Source organism: Colias croceus, chromosome 10 (assembly GCF_905220415.1).
Source record: "Colias croceus chromosome 10, ilColCroc2.1".
NCBI classification, from domain to species: domain Eukaryota; kingdom Metazoa; phylum Arthropoda; class Insecta; order Lepidoptera; family Pieridae; genus Colias; species Colias croceus.
The window spans coordinates 4,884,982-4,910,335 of record NC_059546.1 but is presented as its reverse complement, the minus strand read 5'-3'; the positions used below and the strand labels follow the sequence as shown (position 1 = coordinate 4,910,335).

At 31.7% G+C, this 25,354-nt stretch overlaps 1 protein-coding gene across 2 annotated transcripts in view; it reads right to left on the bottom strand.

Moving 5' to 3' along the window:
- LOC123695021 (sex determination protein fruitless) overlaps positions 1 to 25,354 on the bottom strand; it is a 71,779-nt gene that overhangs the window by 34,474 nt on the left and 11,951 nt on the right. Inside the window, exons 2-3 of one of the 2 annotated variants that reach the window (XM_045640701.1) lie at positions 6,768 to 6,797; positions 6,234 to 6,326 (exon numbers count right to left, since the gene is read on the bottom strand). In XM_045640701.1, coding sequence (XP_045496657.1) covers positions 6,234 to 6,252 — 19 coding nt within the window. In that variant the 5' untranslated portion in view covers positions 6,253 to 6,326; positions 6,768 to 6,797. Of the gene's footprint in view, positions 1 to 6,233; positions 6,327 to 6,767; positions 6,798 to 25,354 lie in introns of those variants that run through there. The other variant, XM_045640704.1, reaches the window with a different exon arrangement.

Sequence of the window (25,354 nt, the reverse complement as noted above, 5' to 3'; positions counted from 1 at the left end):
CTTTCCTCTCAAGTTTGCAGTACGCCTGCCGGGTTACACCCGCCAGCCGCTACCTAGGGCTGGGCCCTTTCAGCTCCACAGCGGCCTAATCGGCCCCAACCCCAGTACTAGGTGATGCTGCGCACATACCATCACCTAGGAGTATTATTTAGCAGCCCTCCGGCCTCCTCGCTGGTTTTGGTCCGCGCCGGCTGAGCAGCCGGTACCCCCCATATCTGGGGGGCCTGCCCCTATCCGCCACCTGGGGACGCGCCCGATGGGAGACCAGAAACTCCACACGGGCGCATTTTTCCCCCTACAAACTCGCATATTTAGAAGCTCTTCCTGTTTATATTAATTAATAATTCTTAATGTAGATCTAATCGTGTTCCACATTAGTTATTTTTTTGTAAAGGGTCATTGTATTTGAGTTACATTTTATATTTCAACTAGCTTCCGCCCACGACTTTGTACGTGCATCCCCGTTTTTCCCCGTTCCCGCAAGAATTTCGGGAAATCCTTTCTTAGCGGATGCCTACGTCCTAACATCTACCTGCATGCCAAATTTCAGCCCGATACGTCCAGTGGTTTGGGCTGTGCTTTGATAGATCACTATATCAGTCACCTTTGAGTTTTATATTTAAAAATATTCTTCATCCGCGTATAGGTTTATACCATAAATTCTATCAGAGAATGGATAAAAGTCCTAATGACTAATTAAAGTTGTTATTTATGGTAAGTGTGGCAAGGTTAGAATTCATCATTTTTTGTTGAATGGTAAAATATGGTAGAATAAGTATCATAAGATCATTTGTTGTTCGGAATTCTCAGACATAACAACAACCAGTACTAAGACCCAATATCTTGGAATCTGGAATATACAGGAGCCTTTTACTGAAAATTCATAAGCTAGCGTGCATATTTAATCGTATTGGATCAATGGTTATGCAAGAGCTAACTCTATCCGTCCATTTGTTACATTTATATCTATAACATTGTTTTGGGAGTTTAAGAGAGGTATTTAAATAGATGGGACCTCGAATGGGGCTGATCTTCTTGACAAATTCGACTACATATCTTATTTTTGTCTATTGTCCGACCAAGCTTTACCACGCGAATTAAAAATCTCAATTCTCAGTGAATTGAATTTCAGAGATAATAAGGGGGTAATCTTTGAATATATTGAACTATTAATGAAAAATTATTTAACCTACACAAAGCTACGTTTTTTTTGAATGACATAGTTAATTTTTTCCCCAAAATATATTGTATAGATATTTGAATATTTTTATAAATATAATTACATTGTAGGGATTTATGGATTTTAATTTTTAATAAACTAGATAGGTAGATATAATGTATCTGAATAAATCTATACATATAATAAATCTGTAGAAGGGTCAATTCAGCTGTACATTGAAAATATTGAAAAAATAACTAGCAGGGGGTGTTACTGGATCGATACCAAACCAAAATATGTGATTAAAAAAATTTTTGTCTGTCTGTCTGTCTGTCTGTCTGTCTGTCTGTCTGTCTGTATGTGAAGACATCACGTGAAAACTACCGGTTCGATTTCGATGAAACTTGGTATAATTATACTTTATTATCCTGGGCGTAAAATAGGATACTTTTTATCCTGGAAAAATACGTAGAAAAAAAATTAATCTCAATTTTTCAGTTATCCATAGACGTTGTTCTGTAGTAGGTACCGCGAACACACGTTGCGTATTATTATAGACCTAGCTGTATTTGGGTCCAATAGATATTTATAAGATGTCATTGTCCGAGTTACTCAAAATGGAGAAATAAACCATCCACGCAAAGACCGACATCCGCGCGGACGGAGTCGCGGGCGGAAGCTAGTCTTGAATAAATGCATTGAATTTGTTTTCGGAACAAAGGTACCACCCAGTTATGTATGTAATATTTTGATTAAATAAGATAGAATAGAATTCTTCCATTATTACTTTAATTTTCTTGTAAGCCAATTCTTTATAACAAGTTTCATACGGTTAAGAAATAAGCACTTCTTAGTACTTACTAACTAAATAAACATTTTCTAATTCATGTGCTTAGATTTTCTTATTCATCTTAAAAAAAGAGAATAATTAATAATCATCATAAAGAAATGTAAAACTAATATTCAAGAAAATACCTAGGAATATTTGTCTGGATAAAATAATAAAAGAATGTACCTAGTTCATAAGATCTCAAAAAATATTTACAGCTAAGACACAGGAGGTAGAGTTTGCTGGTATGAATTTTTCATAGCGACGAGGAAGGCAATGAGCGCGTTACTGCGTTCTACGTAAAAGTAACTCCCTTCACCAATGCAATGATACTAACAGGTAAGTATATAACTACACAGCTTTTTGTTAAAAAACGTCCGTTGTGCAAATTACCGCGTCTGAAATTTATTAAGCTTTACTTATTTTTATTTCCGTCGCAAACGTCGGTACTCTCTCTTAATTTACAAATTAAATTTACACTATATAGGATTGAAAGCAATTAAGGCTTTATGTAACCAACGTTTTTAAGAAGTTCACTGAAAGAGCTCGGCTTGTGGTTAAGGCGGCTTGACGGCCTGCTTTTAAAGAAATTCACTGACATAATTTAAAAATGTATTTTGCTCATTTTTAATAAAGGCTCGGGTATATTAGTAAAAATATCTCAGTGTAAATTCAAAAGATTTTCACGGCGGTAAACAAATTTTACATTTTTTGGAGTCTATTTTAAATCGGAATTAGTGGACAGCCTCGTTTGTGGCAGTATAAATTGCTTACTTTTAAGATTGAGTCAGGAAAAGAAAAGGGTCAGGTGACGCTATCATTTTAACAAAGTTATTTTAATCCGACAACTGAATTTAATGTCTTTAATTTCGTTTTCCTTTCTATTTTTTTAATTATAATCTCTATTTAATGGTGCCTACATACTAGTGTTATTAGTGTAAAACATGTTGAAATATTGAGACTACGTAAAAGCAAACAAAAACTACTTCTAAGTTTTATATCTTCCAAATCGTATTAAATCACTCGTTACTCTCACAATTAATATAAGACTCATTTTGTAACAGTTAAAGTTATTAATTTATCATGAATACAAAACTCCGCTTACTACTCGGCTGGAATTGAGCCCATAAGAAAGCAAGCAAAAGTATTCGCAAATGTTTATTTTTTTAATATAAATAAAGAGCGTTAAATCCTAGAGTGGTATAGGTACATTTCATAAAAGGTTACTACCCTTGCAAGACAACATCATTTTATCAATGATTCTCTAAATGTAACTTAATAAAGTAAATAATATGAAAGTTTAAAATTCCTACCGAACTTTTGAAAAGAGAAACTAATTTGAATACGGTATTTTATACGTTAAAAAGATCTTCGTTTTGGAGTTCATTTACTTGATGTACTCAAGTGTTTAACGTTGCAATAACGGGTACCTTTTAAATAAGAGTTTTACTTCGATGTTCATTGCTATGAATTAAATTGGAACTTTGCATTACATGTTTTATATTATCAAATTTTTAAAGAGATGGTAAACACATTGCAATTTAAATTTAAAACTTTATTTTTCTTTGTAAAATGAATGTGAGGACAACTTAGTATTGTCGGTGAAAGTTTTCTATACAGGATTACCTACAGTGCACAATGCGTGAACAAACACCGAATGAATTATTTTCAATCAGTACTATAGCTACATAGGTAGGTACAATATTTTATTGGCCTTGTTTAAGAATTATGTAAAAAAATTGAATTCCCTAATCAATTTTTTATACGGATACCTATTGTTTAAAATTTATAGTCTACACTAATATTATAAAGAGGAAAACTTTGTTTGTTTGTTTGATTGTAATGAATAGGATCACTGGACCGATTTTAAAAATTCTTTCACTATTCGAAAGCTACATTATCCACGAGTAACATAGGCTAGGTTTTATCCCGGAAATCCCACGGGAACGGGAACTATGCGGGTTTTTCTTTGAAAACGCGAGCGAATCCGCAGGCGGAAAGCTAGTATAGAATAAAAATTTAATAACATAAAACGAAGTCTAAATTTTCAGATCTGATTTTAAGCTATACATTTTTTACGAGCTTATTTATGGAATGTATTGATTTCTCCACTTATAATACAACTAAATTTTTACTCATCGTCACCATTAATTAAAGTTCCTATAAGTTTATAACTAAGATTAATTACGACTCTTTCACAACGAAGACGAATCTAACGTCATTTCTTAACTTTAATCCTACTTAAAAAAAAAATAATTGTATTTTTACAAATGTAAGTGAAATATACACGAAAAAAGGCTTTCAGATTATCCTCAATCGATGCATATTAAACATAAATTCAATTGGATGTTGCTGGCAATGCAGTTTCGAATTGTAAGTTGCTTTCAAATATCTGTTAAAATAAAATGAATCCTGTACAGATTGAGATTAACTAAATTTTATTGTTATTTACACCTTGAAAGCAATATTAAATCATTGGCTTATTAGCCAACCAGGGAGACACAAAAAAGCAATTTCGCTCTGTAAGTCTCAAAGCGCTACAAATAAAAAAAGAATTGCTGTACCTACGAGTTGCTGCATTCATTTCAAACTGAATACCTGGAGTAATTTTGTTGATTATAAATATGTAGAGTGCAAATTACCTTAAACTCAGTTTTACTTTTTTATTATAGATAAAATATTGGGTAATAAGTATAAGTACTAAGATATTAGTAATAATAAAATCAGTCGCTTAGTACTAACATTCGTTACTTTCTATATTGATATCTAAACCTGTTTAATAAGTTGTGATTTTTAAAGCTAATATGTTTACTATTATTTTCTTCTATCAGCAAAGATTGCCGTAAGCTCTATTATACTGATTATCCCATTATGCGGATCTCGTCGTTGTAACAATGATATAAGCCTGCGTAATCCGTTGGTTATAGTAGCGAGAAGTGCGTTCATTCGTCGCAAACCTTGTAAAGCACAGTCGAGTTACCAAGCGAGTAAAATGCCTCTATAAGGGTTGATATTTAATATTCATCTATACTAATATTATAAAGCTGAAGAGTTTGTTTGTTTGTTTGTTTGAACGCGCTAATCTCAGGAACTACTGGTCCGATTTGAAAAATTCTTTCGGTGTTTGTCAGCCCATTTACTGAGGAAGGTTATAGGCTATACATATATCATCACGCCACGACCAACAGGAGTGGAGCCACGGAGGTGAAACCGCGCGGAGCAGCTAGTTATTAATAAAGCCGCCATTTCATTTACCTAATTTTTTATATACACGATCATTATTTTGATCGATCCAACATAACTATTAAAATGATGTATTGCAACGATATAATTAATAGTTTTAGATTAGTAATTTATACACTGTAGACTTGTTCTACATCCCGTTTTATTCAAAAATTCATGATGTAAATTTAAATATTACACAAGCAAAACTTATTTATGCATCGAAAGCTATTTAGTGCATACGGGTGACGACTCATGTTTCTAATTTACCCGTTCCATTTTCTCATTGCGTGAATGCTAAGAGATTAAACAACATTAATAAAAGAGTGTTTATTATCCTACATATTGTTAACAAAAGACACACAATCTCTTACTTCTAATGATAGTTAAGCCCGCGTAGACTAAGGATTTTAATTTTACGAGGCGGTAAATGTAAACAATGAACTTCATACTTCTTGCGATACTGCAAAACATTTAACTCTGGTATGAAGTGATTCTCTTTGTTTTTATTCTATGTCTTCCTTGCGACGTTACAGTTATGATTCTTGCAATTATTTCCTTATGAGTTTTTGATTGTGTGTCACACGATATCTTAGATTATATTACTTATGTTTGGTTAGGTACAATTATTTATATTTTACAGAATTGTTTTTGAGCTTTGAATTGTTTATATGAATATATTATTAATCTAGTGGTATTAATATATTATGATAATATAATATTAAATAGGTAGCTTTGAAGCTTTTTCAAAATTTCTCCATCGTTATTTTTCACTATGAAACCTACTCAAATAGACCTACTTGAAAATATTATAAATTATAGGTATATTATAATTTATAACTAATGCAATCTACTTTTACTTTTTATTTTATTTTATTTAATATTTTAAATGCCTAGTAACCTATTTTTATCAAAATAAAATTTGTTTGCTACCTACTTATTTTATATTAAACTAATCAGCCGTAATTTTTACCCACAATATAAATACATTCGCTTAAGTGCTAATTAGTAATATTACTTTACCTTTAGTAGTTAAATTCATCCGCTCCTCTTACACGATTGCAGCCAATCTAGGCCGATTTGTGTTTATTAATTTTGGTATGCCGGTTAATTAACCTGCGAATGTGTGAAGGACTCGGTCAAGCATCTTGAATAACGTAATAATTACTACAATATACGTGTATTTATGTTTGTGTTAAACGTAACAAGCGACAAGTGCCACTCGATTCATGAACGACTCTTCGTTACATCGAATACCAGGCGAGCAGAACTTAGTTGGATATACAGTAAGCACGTGAATTTGTGCTTGAAAATTGTATGAAAGAGCTCGTGTGTGCTTTGTTTCTAGGTTCTATAGACTAATATTGTGCGAGTGTGACAAGCTCTGGCCCTTCAGTGACGTAACGTCCACGATTAGAGTTGATGTTGAAGTTTACTTGTTTCCACACAGTTTGTATGAAAAGTAGTTAGGTGAGCTGCAGGGTTTTGTGAAGCTAACCAAATATACTTGATAGTGTTTCACGTGTTTTGTTATTTGTAAGTATTATTAATTCATACGTTTGCTTTGATGTCGTCGTCCGGAAATATCTGAAACAAGAAGTCTTATTTATATATCTAGCAATGAGAATAGATAGAAATATAATTTGATGAGAGTGGGTGTAGGTAAATTGATACGTGTAGACTGTAGAAACATATTGATCGACGCAGATTCATCTGTAACAAAGATTACTAACACTTAGTTAAGATGACGTATCGTCCCATGTCCTGTCGTATCATGTAGAGAATGTATGTGGTTTCCTGTTGGCTTGAAAATGAAACCTATTCTCGCAGCCAACACGGAACGGATCTGGTATTTAACTTGTATCTAGAATATGTTGAAGCAAATAAGGAAATTGTTTATCTTAATATTATATGTATATTATAAAGGCGAAAGTTTGTAAGTATGGATGTATGGATGTAATGGATGTATGGATGTTTGTTACTCTTTCACGTAAAAACTACTGAACCGATTACAATGAAATTTAGCACACATATAGAGGGTAACTTGGATTAACACATAGGATAGTTTTTATCCCGGAAATCCCACGGGAACGGGAACTATGCGGGTTTTCCTTTGCAAACGCGGGCGAAGCTGCGGGCGGAATCTAGTTAATACATATTATTTGCCTTTGATATATTTTAACGTAGGTACCTACATAGGTAGTTCATGTTACATTTCTAGCCAAAAAGGGAACTTGGATTACTGTATTGGTAAAATACTTAGATTGTATCCAGAATTTCGATGCGAAGTCGCATCTTTCATCGAAAATATAATACAGGAATAAAATTTTTAATCTCTTTTTAACCGACTTCAAAAAAAAGGAGGAGGTTATCAATTCGGCCGGTATATATATTTTTTTTTTTTTTTTTTTTATGTATGTACACCAATTACTCCGAGGTTTCTGAACCGATTTACGTGATTCTTTTTTTGTTCGATGCGGGATGGTGTCGAATTGGTCCCATAAAAATTTTATTCGGCTAGGCCTAGTAGTTTTTATTTTATGAGCATTTTTGTCTGTACTCGATGACTTAATTTCAATGTAGCAAGTAACTTTGATTCACTTCCCGGTAACCGATTGAGCTGAAATTTTGTATACGAATGTAAATTGGATAGCGATGAAACATTATCATGACATGGAGCTGATCTGATGATGGAATCGGAAGGTGGCCATAGGAACTCAGTAATATATTGACTCAACTTTATCGAGTTTGGGCTCGTTTGATTCGTGTTGAAAAATACACTAAAAAGTATTAAATAAAAATAACTGCGTTAAAAACAACCGACTTCAAAAACGGAAAAGTAAGAAATAAAAAAGATTTGATATTATTAATTACTACATATTATTTTTATGTGCTATTTATTAAATAGGTTTGAAGTCGGTGCCAAACACTAAGCACTTAGTATTAAGCCCATGCACCGACATCAAACCTTTTTAGTAAATAGCACATAAAAATAATATGTAGTAATTAATAATATCAAATCTTTTTTATTTCTTACTTTTCCGTTTTTGAAGTCGGTTGTTTTTAACGCAGTTATTTTTATGTAAATGTATTATCTCTTACGACGCATTTGTAAAGACAAGCTAGGCAGCTGGTTTTTATTATCTCTTGTTTTAACAAACCCTTGTTTTGTATTTCTGATGTTGCTTCTTTATTAAAACAGAGATAAATAAAAATAAGATAACGCGACTAGTTCATATTATGAAATGAACTGCTCGATTCTAGCCAATGATTACGTAAGTACCTACCTAGCTTATGAATTGTAACTTTTGAAGTTAAACTGTAAAAAGATAAATTGTCGTTTAAATATCGTTTATGTAAGCGATGATCGTGTTTCTGAATTAATTAACGGATCAATCACAACAAGCGTGTGATAAACCTTTGATAGATCAATTTTACATCAATTTCATCCCTTGTACTCGGACCGATTAAATAGTATCATTTAAATTTGCATGACACAGGCTCAGTGCGGACTGCGGAGGGAGTATTGATGCAGATTTATATTTTTTGATGTATTTTAGGCTACGAGCTGTTTGTAAAAACTGAACCGTTAGGTACTTCTAACAAAAACTACAACCAAAAACAAATAGTCGATATTTTTATATTCAAGCGCCTAAATAACAACAATACTAAAAATGAAAAACAAAAAAATTATAAACTAACCCAAAACTACCAAAACTATCTTTTCTTAAAAAAGGAGCTTTGCCCTACGTTAAAAAAGTTGTATCTTTCAGTCAAATTCACTAGGAATCCGCGGAATATATTAATTTCGTTTATAGGCAAATAATTGTAACTCAGTGTATAATCAATTTAGTTGAACTTGTTTACGCAGTTAAAGCTGTCAGTAACGAAATATTTACCTACCAACACTTTGGTTTGAATTAAATGATGAAATGTAAATATGTCAAGATTTAAATTGCTCATAATTTAATAGCGTATAGACCACACAACTGATTAACCTGATAGCTAATTACATATAAACCTTTTATGAAGTTTTCATAAAACTAAGTATGTAGCTAGTGTGTAAAGACTATTCAACGACCTACGGATTACGACAATAGTGTTCTGGATAAAAGCAAGAACAATAAAAGAATAGAAGCTTTCATTTTAATCTTACATCGAGAAAACCACATAAACTGAACCTGGCATCCGTTGTTATTTGTATGAAGATGCAGGTCATAAAGGTTTTAAATGATAAAGTTTTAGAATTTTTTTGCTTTGTAACATTTTGCAGCTGAATTTTTTCTATTATTTCGATTCCGAACAATGATTAGAGCACGCAAAACTGCAAATGAAAATGTGTAATTCTTATTAGTTTAATATTTGATTTCAAAAACTACTTTTTGTGTAGACAACTGCAATCAGGTGGAGTTAATTTGAGAGAAAATATAGAAATACATAATTATAATTAGTTGTTAGTGTGGAAATTGCTCGTCATTAGGTATCTAGATTCGAGTATTCATGTATTTCAATCAATCCCATGATGTTTACGGTCTTTAGCCATGAGCAAGTTACAGGCATCAGAAATAGCCCTCAGCAATGCGAGAGGTTGTCTCTACCCGGATACTCTACCCATTTGCATGACAAAGAACCACCTGTGATATCGCACATCCATATTCTCTTATATTATAGGATTTGCTATACAAATCCTTGCAGATAGTAGCTATTTTTTAAATATTTCATTGTAAACTAACAATAGACTCTTGGAACTAGCGATTCCGGCTCTATTGGTTTAGCTAAAAAGATTTAGTGGAACGTTTGTGGTATAGTGCCAACCCACATGTCAGCAGAAATCCAATGTAATGTAGCTGTTTCAAGCCAAACTAATACTTAAGGATTATCTTTGTTTTATTCGCATTTTAAATCTCTTTATTCTCGTAATTAATCGCTCCAACAAGCAACATTTACTCGCTCAATATTACTTTAATAACCATTTTTGCGGTCTGTGTTTATTTATTAAAACGATATATGCAAGCGTAATAAAGTTGTCACTTGAAAAATGTCGTTGAAAAGTAATGAATAAAATAGTTTTATTTGCATACGCAGTGATTAACGGCAGATATGTAGTTATATGTTAATTAAAAACCACGAAACAACTCTATAATGTAAAATTGTTATTTCTGTCACGTGCGCCTCTGGCGGAATGAGTATCCGCATATTATATCGAATACCTATAGTTTTATGCTATACACAGCATTATCTTATTACGTGCAATACTGTAATTTCAGCAAATGCTGCACATGGTTTTGTATGTAATTTATTTGGTTAGTATACTTAGTGTATTCAAATTATAACTAAACTTCGTTTTTAAAGTAAAACAAAAACGATATGCTTACTGTGAGTCAGAGTCAGGTCCTAAAACTTTACGCACAGATAATTTCACTCCAACTGCTTTGGTGAACAAAACTAGAGCAAAACGATAACGGATGGACTTTGAATAATACATTAAAGGGTATGTTTTTCAAGCCAACTTGGCCAAAAAGTGTGAAATGGTGTAAGGCGGTGGCTTATGTAAATTTTTTTACACTACAGTCAGTTGTTTTTTAGTCTTTAAAATATTAGAAGAGTGCACTTTCTATTGCTATGTAAATAACAATGGTACCTATCTTTTTAAATAATTATAGATATTTTTAGGATTCTGATTTCTGATGTGATCACAGTTCAAAATCATCATACCCAATATTTATATACCTATCGCTCTTTTCAATTTAAACTTTTACTCCTTTGGATAATATCTATAAAATAATTTGTCTCAAGTAATTGTGTCTACTTAAGGTCTACTTAGATAAATTAATTTTGATAACGCATTACGCATCGAGTATGCTATAAAACTAAAGCAAAACGTTTTAACTATATCAAGCTATTATAATATAAAAATAACGATAACAATTATCCGGTACGGATTAATTCCAAGGTATTGTATTCTAGTTGGAATACAATGATTTGTATAGACCAATAGCTGCTGATTACTAAATCACTCTGGATATTCTTATAATAAAAAAGCAACTAATTAATCATCACGGATACAAGGCGCGGTCGTTTTCAATTTACAATAACAGAACGTATATTGATGTTACAATAGAACAAATTGACCGCGTGCCCGAAGCGGTGAAACAATGGGCACAATCATGAATACAGTTTGTCACTCTACAAAGACACAAAACAATTATTATCCCCAATTAAAGGAGACTATTTTTATATTTTTGATACTGTTGTTTAATTTTGTTCATTTGAGCTGAATGTTTCATAACTAAGTATTTGATTATTTGGTTTATTACTTGTTTTTATAGGACATATAGGTACGTACCTACCTGAAGAAAAACCCCGTGTCTTACTTAAACGTTTCTTTTTGGAGCTAGCTAATATTATATGAATTTCATTAACGAGCTAAACATAGTACACCTAGCACATAAATTATAGTTTTTTTCCAAAGTTCCGACGATATATTATTTTAACGTAAGATAGGAATATATATCATATTTGAACTTATGTTCATTGTATAATTATAATTATTTTATTTTATTTTTATTTTTTATAATAGTAAATATATCCGTAAATAAATCTAGTCAACGTTACTCGTCCATTAAAAAAAACATATTCAGATTCATTGCCTGAATTTCACAATCACATTAAATAATCATGGAAAATAAAAAACGCTGTTTCTACAAACACAAAAAGGATTTAATGGTGTCATTCAATTTGCATTCGTTCTGTAATCAAAAGCGTAATTAATCTATATTATTGGAATTTACTGATTGGTTATCTAGGTTGTAATCACAAACTTGTTCAGTCAATACAGTCGGTGTTAATTTGGACATTAAATATACGCTTATTTGTCTATAACCAGGGGCTATTATTTAGAATCATCATTTTGAATACCTATCATTAATCACGTTTGTACCTGTCTAATTTTCTATTTTTGAAGCAAAATGTTTCCCTGCATTAATTGTTATGCATTAATCAAGCATTAATCTTATTTAAGGAATTTTATCCAATACATCCTTAATTAATAACATAGTATAATTATTATACTATGGGCATACAGTCACTTACAACATATTTTATTTTTACCTGTAGATTATATTATTATTTTTTAAGTTGCCCCAGATGACGCTTTTCTGCCCTATAGTCCCTTTCCATTTTCGTGTTTTCTGTCAATAAGAACATTCTTGTGCCAAAACGTAAAAAAATTGGCCGAATTGGTCGAGCCGATCTCGAGTTTTACGCTTAGCAACACATTAGCGATTCATTTTTGTTAAAATTTTACGTTTTATATTACTTAATTATAAAATTTCAAACTTTCTTGTGAATAAAGATAAAGTTTTTTTTCAATCTAAGTCTTCTCGTCCATACTCACATGTTTATTTTTCTCAAACATAAATAATGTTATGAACCATTTTGATTAATCTTTTCTAATCTTAAAATAAATTCTGTACTTCCAAAGAAAGTCCTATCATAAAGTCCTTACAATCAGTGTCAATCGATCAGTTTAAAATTGACTTAGGTGAAACCCTATCAAAATCGCTTTGTAGATTTCCCACTAAAGCCACGCCACACGTGTAAGCGAGGAAGCCCTTATCCTTGCAACGTCAAACTATTAAATCTGTGTTGTAAACGTTTATGCTGTAAATTATTTTGACACAGCAAACAACCCCTTTGTATTCAACTATTTTTATTGGCAATGCTCCATTACAACAAAAACTTTTGGACTGAAGTTGCAGTACTTGTTGTATTGTGTAACTTTTTATTTCTGTATAGTTTAACGTTAATTAATGTATATTTTCATTTACATAATCTTAATGTATAGTGTTGAGTTGTGAGTAGTGACATATTTATTTAATGTTCTATGTAGGTAGACTAAATAAAGCAAAGGTTAGTTCAATCGAAAACCAATAATTAGACTTTAAAAAGACATTGATCCATCTATCAGAATAGATGGTATAGATATGAATATAGAACATAAATTAATGGCAATATTAATTTAACAGCAAATAAATTGAACCCTTACGATTCACTGGCTACACTTGTAATAATTAATATCTGTACTCGTTATATCTATTAAATCCAAATTAAAACAAGCGCGAGAAGTATTAAAAACAAGCATATAGACTTTGCAGCGTTAACTTGTAACTTAAGAGTCTATAAGTGTCTCATTGAATTGCTAAAGCACGATGTAATGAGACGCTTCGGGTTATAATCAGGTTAAACCTCCGTAACGAGCTTACAGTGGCGATTTTATATAGCATATGATTAACAAGTGAAAGAACTAACATTTTTAGGTTAAGTCTTGATTTTGTTTAAGCTTTTCGGAAAGTCAAGTCAGCTGAAATCTTGCCTAAAAATTCTCAAGTAGCATGTTTCGTATCACATAATTAGTTTAATATGAATTATTATGTATGCATGTTGGTATATAGATACATGCAGTTTCATTTAAGAGTTTTTATTTAATAAAATTTAAACGAATAGTACCTCGCGTCTCCTGTCCTGTACACCTTCGCATAGCAACAGTCATTTAAATTTCTTGTGGGGATATATTAAAGTTTTATTATCATAATCCGTACATTATTTTGTCTAATTGTTAATATTTCTTTGTATATATAAGAATAAAAAACTTAAACGCTCGAAGGCAAATTCAATATTTTCAACGTATAGAAGCTCCTACCTTAGAGACATATAAAAGCTCTCTACCTTATTGGTATTTTCCAAATTACATATTTGGAAAATACCAATTACTTTATTAATTAAATACTACAGCAAAATTCTTAAAAATGTACTGATTTATATTTTGTAAAAGTTTCATTACTTATGGAAGAAATAAATGTAAAATAACATGAAAGATGTGTAATGTATTATTCAATGTATGCGTTGTAGGACGTGAAAACTTTGGCGTCGATTCAAGAAATCAACGAGAGGGTTCACACGTGTGTTTGTCTTTAATAAAAATTCAAGAATCCTATATTTACCCTTAATATATGAAATGATAATAGGTAATCCATTATTACTATTTTATTTAGGTAAATGTTATTTTATTACAATCAATTGAAATATTTGGAATTTCAGATACCGAGGCAGTTACCTATTATGATTTATTTATGAGCGGTAAAGTAAATCAAATAGCTAAAATATAATCCTGTGTTATTTAATAGACAAATATTTATTTCATCCATCATTTTAAAACTAATTTAAAGGCAGCCTATATATTTTTTTAATGTGAGGTAACCACTGACAATAATTTCTTCATGCGTGAGTATTATCATATTACATAATATATAAAAACAGGTTTGAAAATTAAATGTTGCATTAATATTAATAAAATGTGCTATCATATAAAAATTGAAGCGATCAGAGCGTGTGAAATATGTAATATTGTTGCAAAGATGAATTATAAAATTAATATAATTCATTATTCAACCAACCATGCAGCAACCCTATATTTACAGTTAACTAGGCAGAGCGGTTTCTGTAATAATTGTTATGCAACGAACTATAAGATATACTCATGAATTTAACTCACTTGAGTTTTTATCTATTTTACATAATGAATATTCTGTGCAAAAGTTAGCTAGAAGAAACAACGTGTGTTTGTTGACTTTCCTTATCAAGTTAGTCTTCCGCATTTAACCTTCCCGCTACCCCTTAACATTATAATGACGTATGTAAATGCAGACATCGTTGGTAAAATAAATTTTTGTAATGCAGCTATCGTGTCGCAATATATGACAACACTGTGCAGTGTCGCCGTCATTATTTATATTATAGGTATAACAGTTTTTAACAAGGAAAAAAATACCTATAAGTATATTTATTTATTTCTCTATTCAGTCAATAATTGAGTTACATTATTACTATTATTATAAATGCGAAAGTATATTTGATTGTCTTTCTTTAATGTTTGAATGGAGTAATTTTATGATATGATTTTTTTCTTTGAGGGTACTTATGAGATCATTAACATAGGCTACTTTTACCGCGGTGATACATCTCACTCCAACGGGAATTTCCTTTGACTATACGGGCGAAGGTACGGGTGGAGAGTCTTGCTACTTTTACAAATCATCCAGGATGTAGCCATAATACGATAGCGATTTCGGTATGATATTGAAAAATACGTAAAATTTAATGCATTTGAATACATTTAAGTTGTAAGGGGAAAAATGTAAAATTATGGCTGGACTATTTCCCCTTTCACCCTTTAATAACCTGTCAGATCCAATTAATTTACAGCACTTATAATTCCGAAGTACTATTTATTTCAAATTATAGTAAATTAATAACCATTACGCAAATGATCGAAAGAGTAAAACGTCCACATGAAAATGAGTAAACGTAATACATACATAATATCTACATAATGTAGATGTATACGGACCAAATCTGTCGTAGCGTTTCGTAGACTCTGGATAAGCGCGCATCGTAGCGGAATGTAGCGGTTCAAGAAATTTACCTTGTTAGATGTCCTTTTGTAACACTATTGTTGGTTAAGTAACCAAGTATAAACTAGCAAACTATGAGGAAAATAAACAACTTATAGACGAAATATAGAGCGAGTTTAAATTGCATATAAATAATATAGTATAATACGCAAGATAATCCTTGAAACGCAATTAAATTTAAAAAAATCGGCATTTTCAACCCTTTTTACTTGAATGGGCTTTTCACTTGAATCAATCTTATATTTGTAAAGTAATTTTTGAGTACAGTTACAATTTGCATGTACCACTACTCTTATTGCTTTTTCAATTTTCTTTATTAGCTTTACATCTTTTGCCACAAAAAAAATATAATCGTTACAAGCAAGTTATACGAATGAAAGTGTCAATTATTTTAACATATTGTATAAAGACATCATACATTTTTATTCCAAGAGTGATTGCTTGTTTCATATAAAGCAACACTTAGCGAGATGAATACGTTTATTTAAAAACAAGTTCAGTGTTAAGCCATTTAGTAGCATATTAGTCGCTACAATAAATTTTAAATACATAACGTTTTAACGAATGTTATTTTATTTTTTTAAAGTGCTTGCATTAAATCAGCGGTTTGACCTCAATTGTAACCACTTGAGTACAAAATGCGTCACGTTACTAGCTGGAATTCATTCGACTAAAACTCTTTTGATGAAAATTGAAAAAAATCCAGATCATCATTAATACAGAATCATTTCAAATACGCGTCACTGGTGAGAATTGATCTCGGCTGATACTCTTTTAATGAATATTGGAAGTGATGCTAGATTAACAGACTCATAATTTGTAATTTTTATTTTAATGATAACGCTAGCCATAATGACTTCGTATACCTCATTTAGTAAATTATTTTTTTCTAGCTATAGTGGATATGAACTATTGAATGAATGATGAATGTTTTTTATATCTTCTGTTACTCGTTTAGAGTGAGCTTTCAATTGGTATTTGTGTAAATTAACAAAGATAGATCACAATGGAACCTTCGTTGTAATGTAATTTAATATTTATTATGTATAAACAAAATGTTTTTGAACCCAATAATATGTACTAAAAAGTACAAGAATAAGAATATAATTGAGGACAATTATATCGCATTACATTTTATAAATCAGAGTATTTATAAAATAATTTATATGTAGTAACGAAACTAAACTGTAAATAATTGTTTCTGAATAACAGTGCAACTAAAAAGGACTGAAAGTGGAGCGTGGTATTGGAATTCGCATAAAGTTCAGATTTATAACGTTACGTCACTGCGATCTAGGCCGCTTACATACTTACAAGTTATATAATGGTACATTTTAACTGTTGTCATTACGTAACTGCAATAGAGTTTTGCCTAAAATTGTTTTGCAATTTTATAATTATTTTCTATTCGTTTCTTATCCAAACGTAAAGTTCATTCGTGAGTCTATTTTGTTATGATGTATAAATGATGTCAAATTATGTAAAAAATTAATATCCAACGCCCATAACTTTTTTTTATTATACTATATAGATTTTTACATTAATTTATATTATGAGTCGACGTAATAGAGGACCCTATAATATGATGTGGAAGCAGTGGCGCGCATTACATACTTATTGAAGCACTCTAGACTCCTGTTTTCAAGTCTCGAAATATGTTGCGTAAACATATGAAAAAAAAAACGCTGTAGACACTACAAAGTTTACTTTTAATTAAATTACATTCACAATATTGAAACGTTATTAAGTACTTTTGCAATCAATACATTACCTAAGATGTAATCCATTAATGAGACGAACATAATCTGAAAGAAGAGCCGCGATCAAGATAATCTATTTACACGTGTTGATCTGTCGCAAGCCGGTTAGTATGGAGACAAATTATCCGCTTCAAAGTTCTCGCAAACAAGATCGCTTACAGCGCCGAGAGCAAAGTACTAGGCGAGCAGTAGCCGGGAGGAGTTCGTAGTGGGCCAGCTTACACGTGGCGCACTCACACATAGAGCGAACGTTTGTGTAGGAACAGCGTGCATATTGTGTACAATTACAAACGTGGTAGACTGGAAAACGCATTTAGCCGGAAAAGATGAACAGATCAATAACTTCGTAATAATTCTCATTGCTTGTAACTATACCTCATTATCTTAATTAAATTATTTAGATCGTAAAAATAACAAATTAGGTCACGTTTAACGTTGATATTTAAAAGTGCTTTTCCAGAAACCTAGCAACAGTTACCTTTACAACGCACAGTAAATTCGAATATACAAGCAATTTCTCGAGAGATTTCAAATAAACGAAAGCCTTTCATTGAAGGTCTCTACTTTCTTTTCTAGAGCGCTATTAACGAATTTCTAGCTGCGTTTTATTAAGCAATGTAAGCTGACGGAACGAAACGGACAGCTTAATTAGTAATTTGATTTCAAAATTCCTGCCCTGGTTCCAATTTAAAAACATTTCCCGTTTATATAACATCGATGACGTCACTGAAAATAGCGGATTTGTACGCGTTAAAGAAATGAGTTTAATAAATTTCTTATTTCAAGCAATTTCCAATTTTAAGTCGAAATTAAGTTTCTTTGAAATTTTTACCTAAAGCTTTAAAGGATTTATATTAAAGGGCTTAATAGTGGAAGTCGTAGAGTCAGTCTCGAGGCGATTTAATTTAGACTTGTCACTTTGAGAACCTTGAAAGTTTAGTTCAGTGTGAATCGTAGTCCGATTACGCGATGAATTGCTTAATATTGCTGCCTATTTTTTCGCCAATTCGTATTGGAAAATTGCAATTTAGTCAGTGAGACTTTACTAATTGCCTGACGCAAAGCTTTCTCTGTCGAAGACTATTCGATTAGGTTGTCGCACGAGTTGTACTTTTACATAAAATCAATAGTTGCTTCTATGCCGTCAACGATCATCGAGGTTTATATACTAGGTGACACACTGACCTTGTTTAATGTGTCACATGATTATATTACGTTGATAACTATTCACAAAGTTCATACCGTGATATTGGCACGTGCGGACGAAATAGGAATAGGTTATGAATGCACGGAGTTGAATGAAACCCTTCGAAACACTTATCACGTCCGCCTCAACGTTGTTGATTCCATACAATGCATCCAATTCTCTTACTGACCCGGTCAAAATTGAAAATAAGCCCCTAAAATCTTACGTAAGATATTGCATTTCTCTAGAGTTCTTAAAATGCGTTATGGGAGTTTCGCATGCTTGTGAATTTGTTTTTATTTTCAGCAGGCATGAAACATGTAAAGTTAAAGTGAAAAATATTTTGTACGTAATTTTGTGAACGTAATTGTTTTAGAAGTGTCGTTGCCTACTGCCGTGATACAACTGTCTGAATGCTGACACAGCGGCAGTGTCGCAGTTATAAACAGGGGGAACGAAATTAACAAGTTACAGTTAACAAGCCGCCGTGTTTGTGTAAACTTCCACTAACTAGCTGCTTTTTAGTATTGTCTAGCTAGATGGACGCGCTTGGACTCCGACGTGTCTTGCATACGTGCACTTTTGCATTATTGAAATGAAACTATTATGCTACGAATGATATTTGCTCGTACTTTTTTATGTTTATTTTACTTTCAACATACACGTAGAGTTAAAAAGCTGCTCATTACTTATAACATAGGACAAACTCATGTTTAGCAAATGGTTTAATGGTAATAATACCTATTTGTTTGAAGTAGAGCATTTATTACAACATCAGATAACATATTAATTCAAAGTGATAAGTATTATTATTCACTACTATTTAGATGATTCAGGATTGTAGTAAGTAATGCCCTTAGGTTGAGAATCAACAATATTGTTAAACAGAAAAGAATCTAAATATAAAAGGTACAGACTCGAAAAAATAAACTTGGTAATGGATGAATAAATACCTACGCATGCTTTTGCAACTAAACGGCGGATGTTTATTAAATTGTCCTTAACCGTGTACACGTGTCGCTTACTTTCTACCAAAATGAACAGAAAGCAAATACAAATACAGTGCGGAAATCCTGAATATTTATGGAATAGCGACTCTAAGCTAGTTCGATATCGGGTAACAAAATCGCTCAGATGCTTTTAATCCACGCTCACTAATCAGGTGTATTTGTTCAACTTATTGAACTCGTGTAATCAGAACGAATACAACAATTTAGCTTTCTGCTTCTTTATTATTGCACTAATAGTGATCGTCCTATATATTATTACTTGAAAAATTGTTATCAGCAAAAATGGTGTTGACTTCAAATAATATTTTAGTTTTTGTTCTTAAACATAACACGTAGGGACTTTTTTTTAATCAATAGTAACATTCTTTAAATACCAATATTTATTTTATAGATATTATGTGATGCGTTATACATTTTTAAATTATCAGGGATACTTCGACGATACTCCAAATCTACCTTATTTTGACTTTTCGTAATCAAATTAATTACTCTCTGTACGACCCCTCGCAAATCGAAAGCCTGGATGATCCCTTCAACGCAAAATTCGCTCTCAAAATATCAATACTGGGGCAATAAATTATTGAACTTTAAATTTTTTGGGCGCAGTGATTTTGAAACATTTTAATCTTCATTTTGTCTGATAAAAACTCTTATGCAATTAAGTAAAGTATTGAAATAAAGTACATTGTAGGTAGCTTATTGAAATTTATTTACAATGTTAGCATCTTCGATTGAGTTCTGAAAGATTATCACAATATTGGAAAAATCTCTTGTATTATCGTGTTAATATTAAGATCGTCGACTTGATCGAGAAAGAACTACGTAAGGAAAATAAAAAATTCCGACGTTGTTATCGGCATTAGACAGCTTGCTAGTTGTTTACAGAGCCGAGCTATTTGTACGTGATAATGTTATCCGCGCGGGCGCCGACAATTATCTCCTAACGAACACGTAGTATTTCAATGCGAAAAATTGTTTTGCACGTACATTTTTACTTGTTACTTTAACTGGGCACGATACCTACACAAAAGTTTCTGCTATAACGATGTTTGTACCTTTTGCCATTTAATGAATGGTATACTATTTACATGTATTAAACGTAACAGTACACCAAACCTAATTGGAAAATATTATAACCACCGATCGTTTTTTTAATAAATTGTAGCATTTGCCCTACTGGCAACATCCGTCGACAGAAAGTGGAGAGATGTTATAACGTACAATTTTTCGCTCGCTAATACCAAAACGTTTCAGTAGGTTACATATCCAATATTCATACTAAGAATTTCAGTTATTCTTAAAATTTGCCAATGTAATCAAATTTAGGTTGTACCTACATGTGTAATCCCACATGCTTCACGATATAAAATTTTGTAGAAACTTTTCAAAAACGGCGATTTTTAACTTTTTAAATATAATTTCATACGCTTTGTTATGGTTTGCTCTCTCTTATTTATTACTTATTTATTTATTTTCGAGATTTTGTGTGATTTATTTTGTTCATCGTTAAGAATTTAAAATAATAAAGCTATGAAAAATTTAATTTACCGATGAGCAGCCAGAATGAGATTACTTCATTTTTAAACGAATAGTTCCTCCCGATAATTATTGCGCAGGGACATTTCCTTCTTTTTTCATTTCATTTCTTTTCAATTATCTTGTTTTGTTATAGCTATGACAAAAAGTAGTAGATACCAAATAGTAATTTTTACATAACTGGTCCTGGGGTAATAAAACTGGTAAATACTATTAATTGACTTTATAGTTAATAACATTTTAGTGTTGCTGTGTGTAGGGAGATGAAATTAAAGATAGCGGCCAATTAAATTTTATATTTCTTCTAAATTACACAAAAATATATTACTTATATTCACTAACTACAAAACGTGGGTCGGTGGCGCGAGCTATGGGACAACTGAGGGGCGACGCTATGTGACTGTGCGACGCGGCCGAAAATCCTGCGTCAGCACAGCACCTACAATATTCCCCCCTTTTCAAAAAAAAAATGTGGAACATTTTTAAACAAAATCAAATTAAATTATCTTTATTTAGATTACTAACTCGCACAACGAACCCTAACAATTCTGCTGACAGACAAAAATAACAATGTGAACAGTGAAACATAATACAAGATTAGTTCAGGAGTCGGTGAAACATTTTTATAAACACACGAACATTTATTTTAAAAAAGATACTTAACATATAAAAATTACTAGTCTGCAGCCATGGTGTTTGATGTAACGTTATGATGTCCTCTCTTGGCATCATTGCGGCCATTTGCCAACAATACAATTTAATAAAGTCCTACGATCGAACAACATAACATTACATACACACAAACATTATAATGTAAAGTAACATTATTAATAAAAAAAAAAATACGCAATGTATAATATTAAGGTATCATGTACCTAGTACATTAACATGCAAATAAAATCATTCACAATTAATACGAAAATATTATAATTAAAATTGTTCCCGTCTCTTACACTATGACGATAGATACAATAACAATGCAATATATGAAACGTCATGACATTAAAATTTTAATAACACACAAAGAAATATAACTTACACGTTTTTTAATACACAACTTTATTTAATTCTCGTGTTCTTTCCACCTTGATTTCAGGAACAGATAAGCTAGTAGTACTCATAACTTCTTTTTTAAACCAATTACTAGCAACTTTAATACACTGTTGTTTCAAAACACGACAAACAAAAATAGTTAATATAACTGCAATGAAAATTATTATGATTCCAAATATATTAATTTTATTTTCCAGCTTTGAAACATTGGAAATACTTTCGTTAATGACAACTCTTTCCTTGGTTTGATTTAATCCCATAGTAAAATTGTAAAATATTGTATATAGAAAAATAATTGTATAAAATGTATATATTTAGTTGTATATAGTTTGAAAATAAAAATGTTGAATAAAATATTTAAATATAACCATTCTTTAAATTCAAAGAATTACGTGACCTAAAACAACATCATACAATTTGCAACGTTGCATGGTTGCAATAACAATGGCTATGTACATGATTAAAACATAAATTTACTTGGCGTTTTTCGTATTCGCCCATCGTGTAACATAATTTTTACAGCTGGATTTGTCTGTCTCAAACGTTACCTTTTTAATTACCTTTTTTGTATGTAGCGAATCATTAATTTTACTATCACTCATATTAACAGACTTACCTGTGAACTTAGTCACCATATTATTATCATCAGGTAAAACGTATGCAGGTTTTAACCTATCTACTGAAACGTTAAGTTGTCTGTCCATTAATTGAATTTTAAAAGTTTTATCCTTTCTACTAATGACACGATATGGCCCATCATACGGCGGCTGTAATGGTTTCCGTACGGTGTCATTTCTTAAAAATACATATTCGCAATCAATTAAATCTTTATGAATGAACATTTTACACGGTAATTTATTAATTCTAGGTACCGGTTTCATACTGTGTATAATCGACCTCAATTTATCAACATAACTATGTTCGTCACACGGTTTTATATTACTTGTGTCATAAAAATCACCAGGCAGCCTTATATTACTGCCATAAACCATTTGAGCTGCAGTTACGCCTGTGTCTAATTTAACAGTTGTGCGTAACCCTAACAATACTGTTGCTAGTTCATCAACCCATGAATTACAATTTAAACGAGCCATAAGCGCTGCTTTTAAAGATCTATGCCAACGCTCTACTGCACCGTTGCTCTGTGGATGATATGGGGTGGTCCGCAACTTTTGTATTCCCATTAATAACATAAGCTGCTTAAATAAATTACTTTCGAATTGTCGACCTTGGTCACTTGTAAGCCTAAGGGGACAACCGAACCTACAAATCCAACCCTCATACAACACTTTTGCCACAGTCTCCGCAGTAATTTCTTTTAAAGGAAAAGCCTCGGGCCACTTGGTGTACCTATCTATGATTGTTAGACAATATCTAAACCCTTCTGATGAAATTGGCAATGGCCCTACAAGATCAATATGTATATGCTCAAAACGGCTCGAGCCTTGAAAACTTCCTAAATCGGATACAGTATGTTTTGAGACTTTAGCTCTTTGGCACTTAATACATGTTTTAGACCAAATTCCTATATCCTTATTCATTTCTGGCCAAAAATATCTATCTGTTACTAATTTTTTTGTGGCTCTAATACCCGGGTGACTTAAATTATGCACAGAATCAAAAGCTAAACGTCGAAATTGTTTAGGTAAATATGGTCGAATTCTATCTGTGGATGTTTCACAATAAATTTGTTTATTACAATCGAACATTGCAACACGCTTAAGTGTAAATTGACTGTTTACGTTTGACCGGTGTCGCATTTCTGCAAGTTGTTCATCCGTTTCCTGCGCTCGGGCGAGTTCTGCGAAATCTAACACGGTGGGACATGTTATTGTTTCAATTCTCGATAACGTGTCAGCGACTATATTTTCCCTACCTGTTACATGACGAATATCTGTACAAAACTCACTAATAAACATAATTTGCCTAGTTCTTCGAGCAGTTTCCCTATTTGTACCTATTTTACTGAATGCAAAACAAAGCGGTTTATGATCTGTATAAACTATTAATTCGCGCCCTTCAACCATGTTGCGAAAATGAATAATTGATAAATATATCGCTAACAATTCTCTATCATAGGTACTATACTTACGCTGAGCTTCCGTAAGTTTACGTGAAAAATATCCTAAAGGTTGCCAAATATTGTTAATTTTTTGTTGTAAAACTGCACCTATACACGTATCTGAAGCGTCAGTCATAAGAGACAATGGAGAATCTAAGGAAGGATATGTCAACAAAACTGCATTTTTCAAATCGATCTTACATTGTTCAAAATTTTGCTCTGCTAATTTATTCCAATTAATTTTACTTTTGTCTTTCCGTTTCGCACTACCAAGATATTTATTTAACTCTGACTGATGTTCAGCCGAGTGAGGAATATGAGATCTATAAAAATTTAACATGCCTAAAAATCTTCTAAGTTCTTCTATAGTACTAGGCTTAGGAAAATCTAAAATTGCTTTAACCTTGTCTTCGAGCGGCTTAATGCCCTCGGTAGAAACTTCATAACCTAAAAACTCTAATTTTTGCTGACCAAAACTACATTTTGAAAAATTGATAGTTATACCGAATTGATTAAAACGATCAAAAACTTGCTCTAAATGTTCTCTATGCTGACTTTCTGATTCTGAACTGATAATGACGTCATCGATATAAATAAATAAGAAATCTAAACCTTTTAAAACTGTTTCTTGCATGAAACGTTGGAAAGTTTGCGCAGCATTTCGCAAACCAAATGGCATACGCATAAATTCAAATAAACCAAAAGGTGTAATAACTGCTGTCTTTTTTATGTCATTTTCGGCAACAACATCTTCTTAATATATAATTTTTCATCAAAACCGTCATAAATAAGTACCTCAATTTTTAATATTTTGAAACGAAAAATCATTTTGCACGATGAGTAAATATTGGTCGAGTATCCAATAAAAACTGAAAACTTTGTGATATGATACTATGTTGCAACGTGTCGTTATAAAATGTTGTATAAATTGAACATTTTTCTTGTTTTGAAAAGTACCTAAATTAAACGTCAGAAATTCAATATTTTTTGATTCATGCAAGGTTTTGATTAAGCTAATTTAAAGTTTTATAAATCATTGAAGAAATAGGCATTAAATTTATTTGT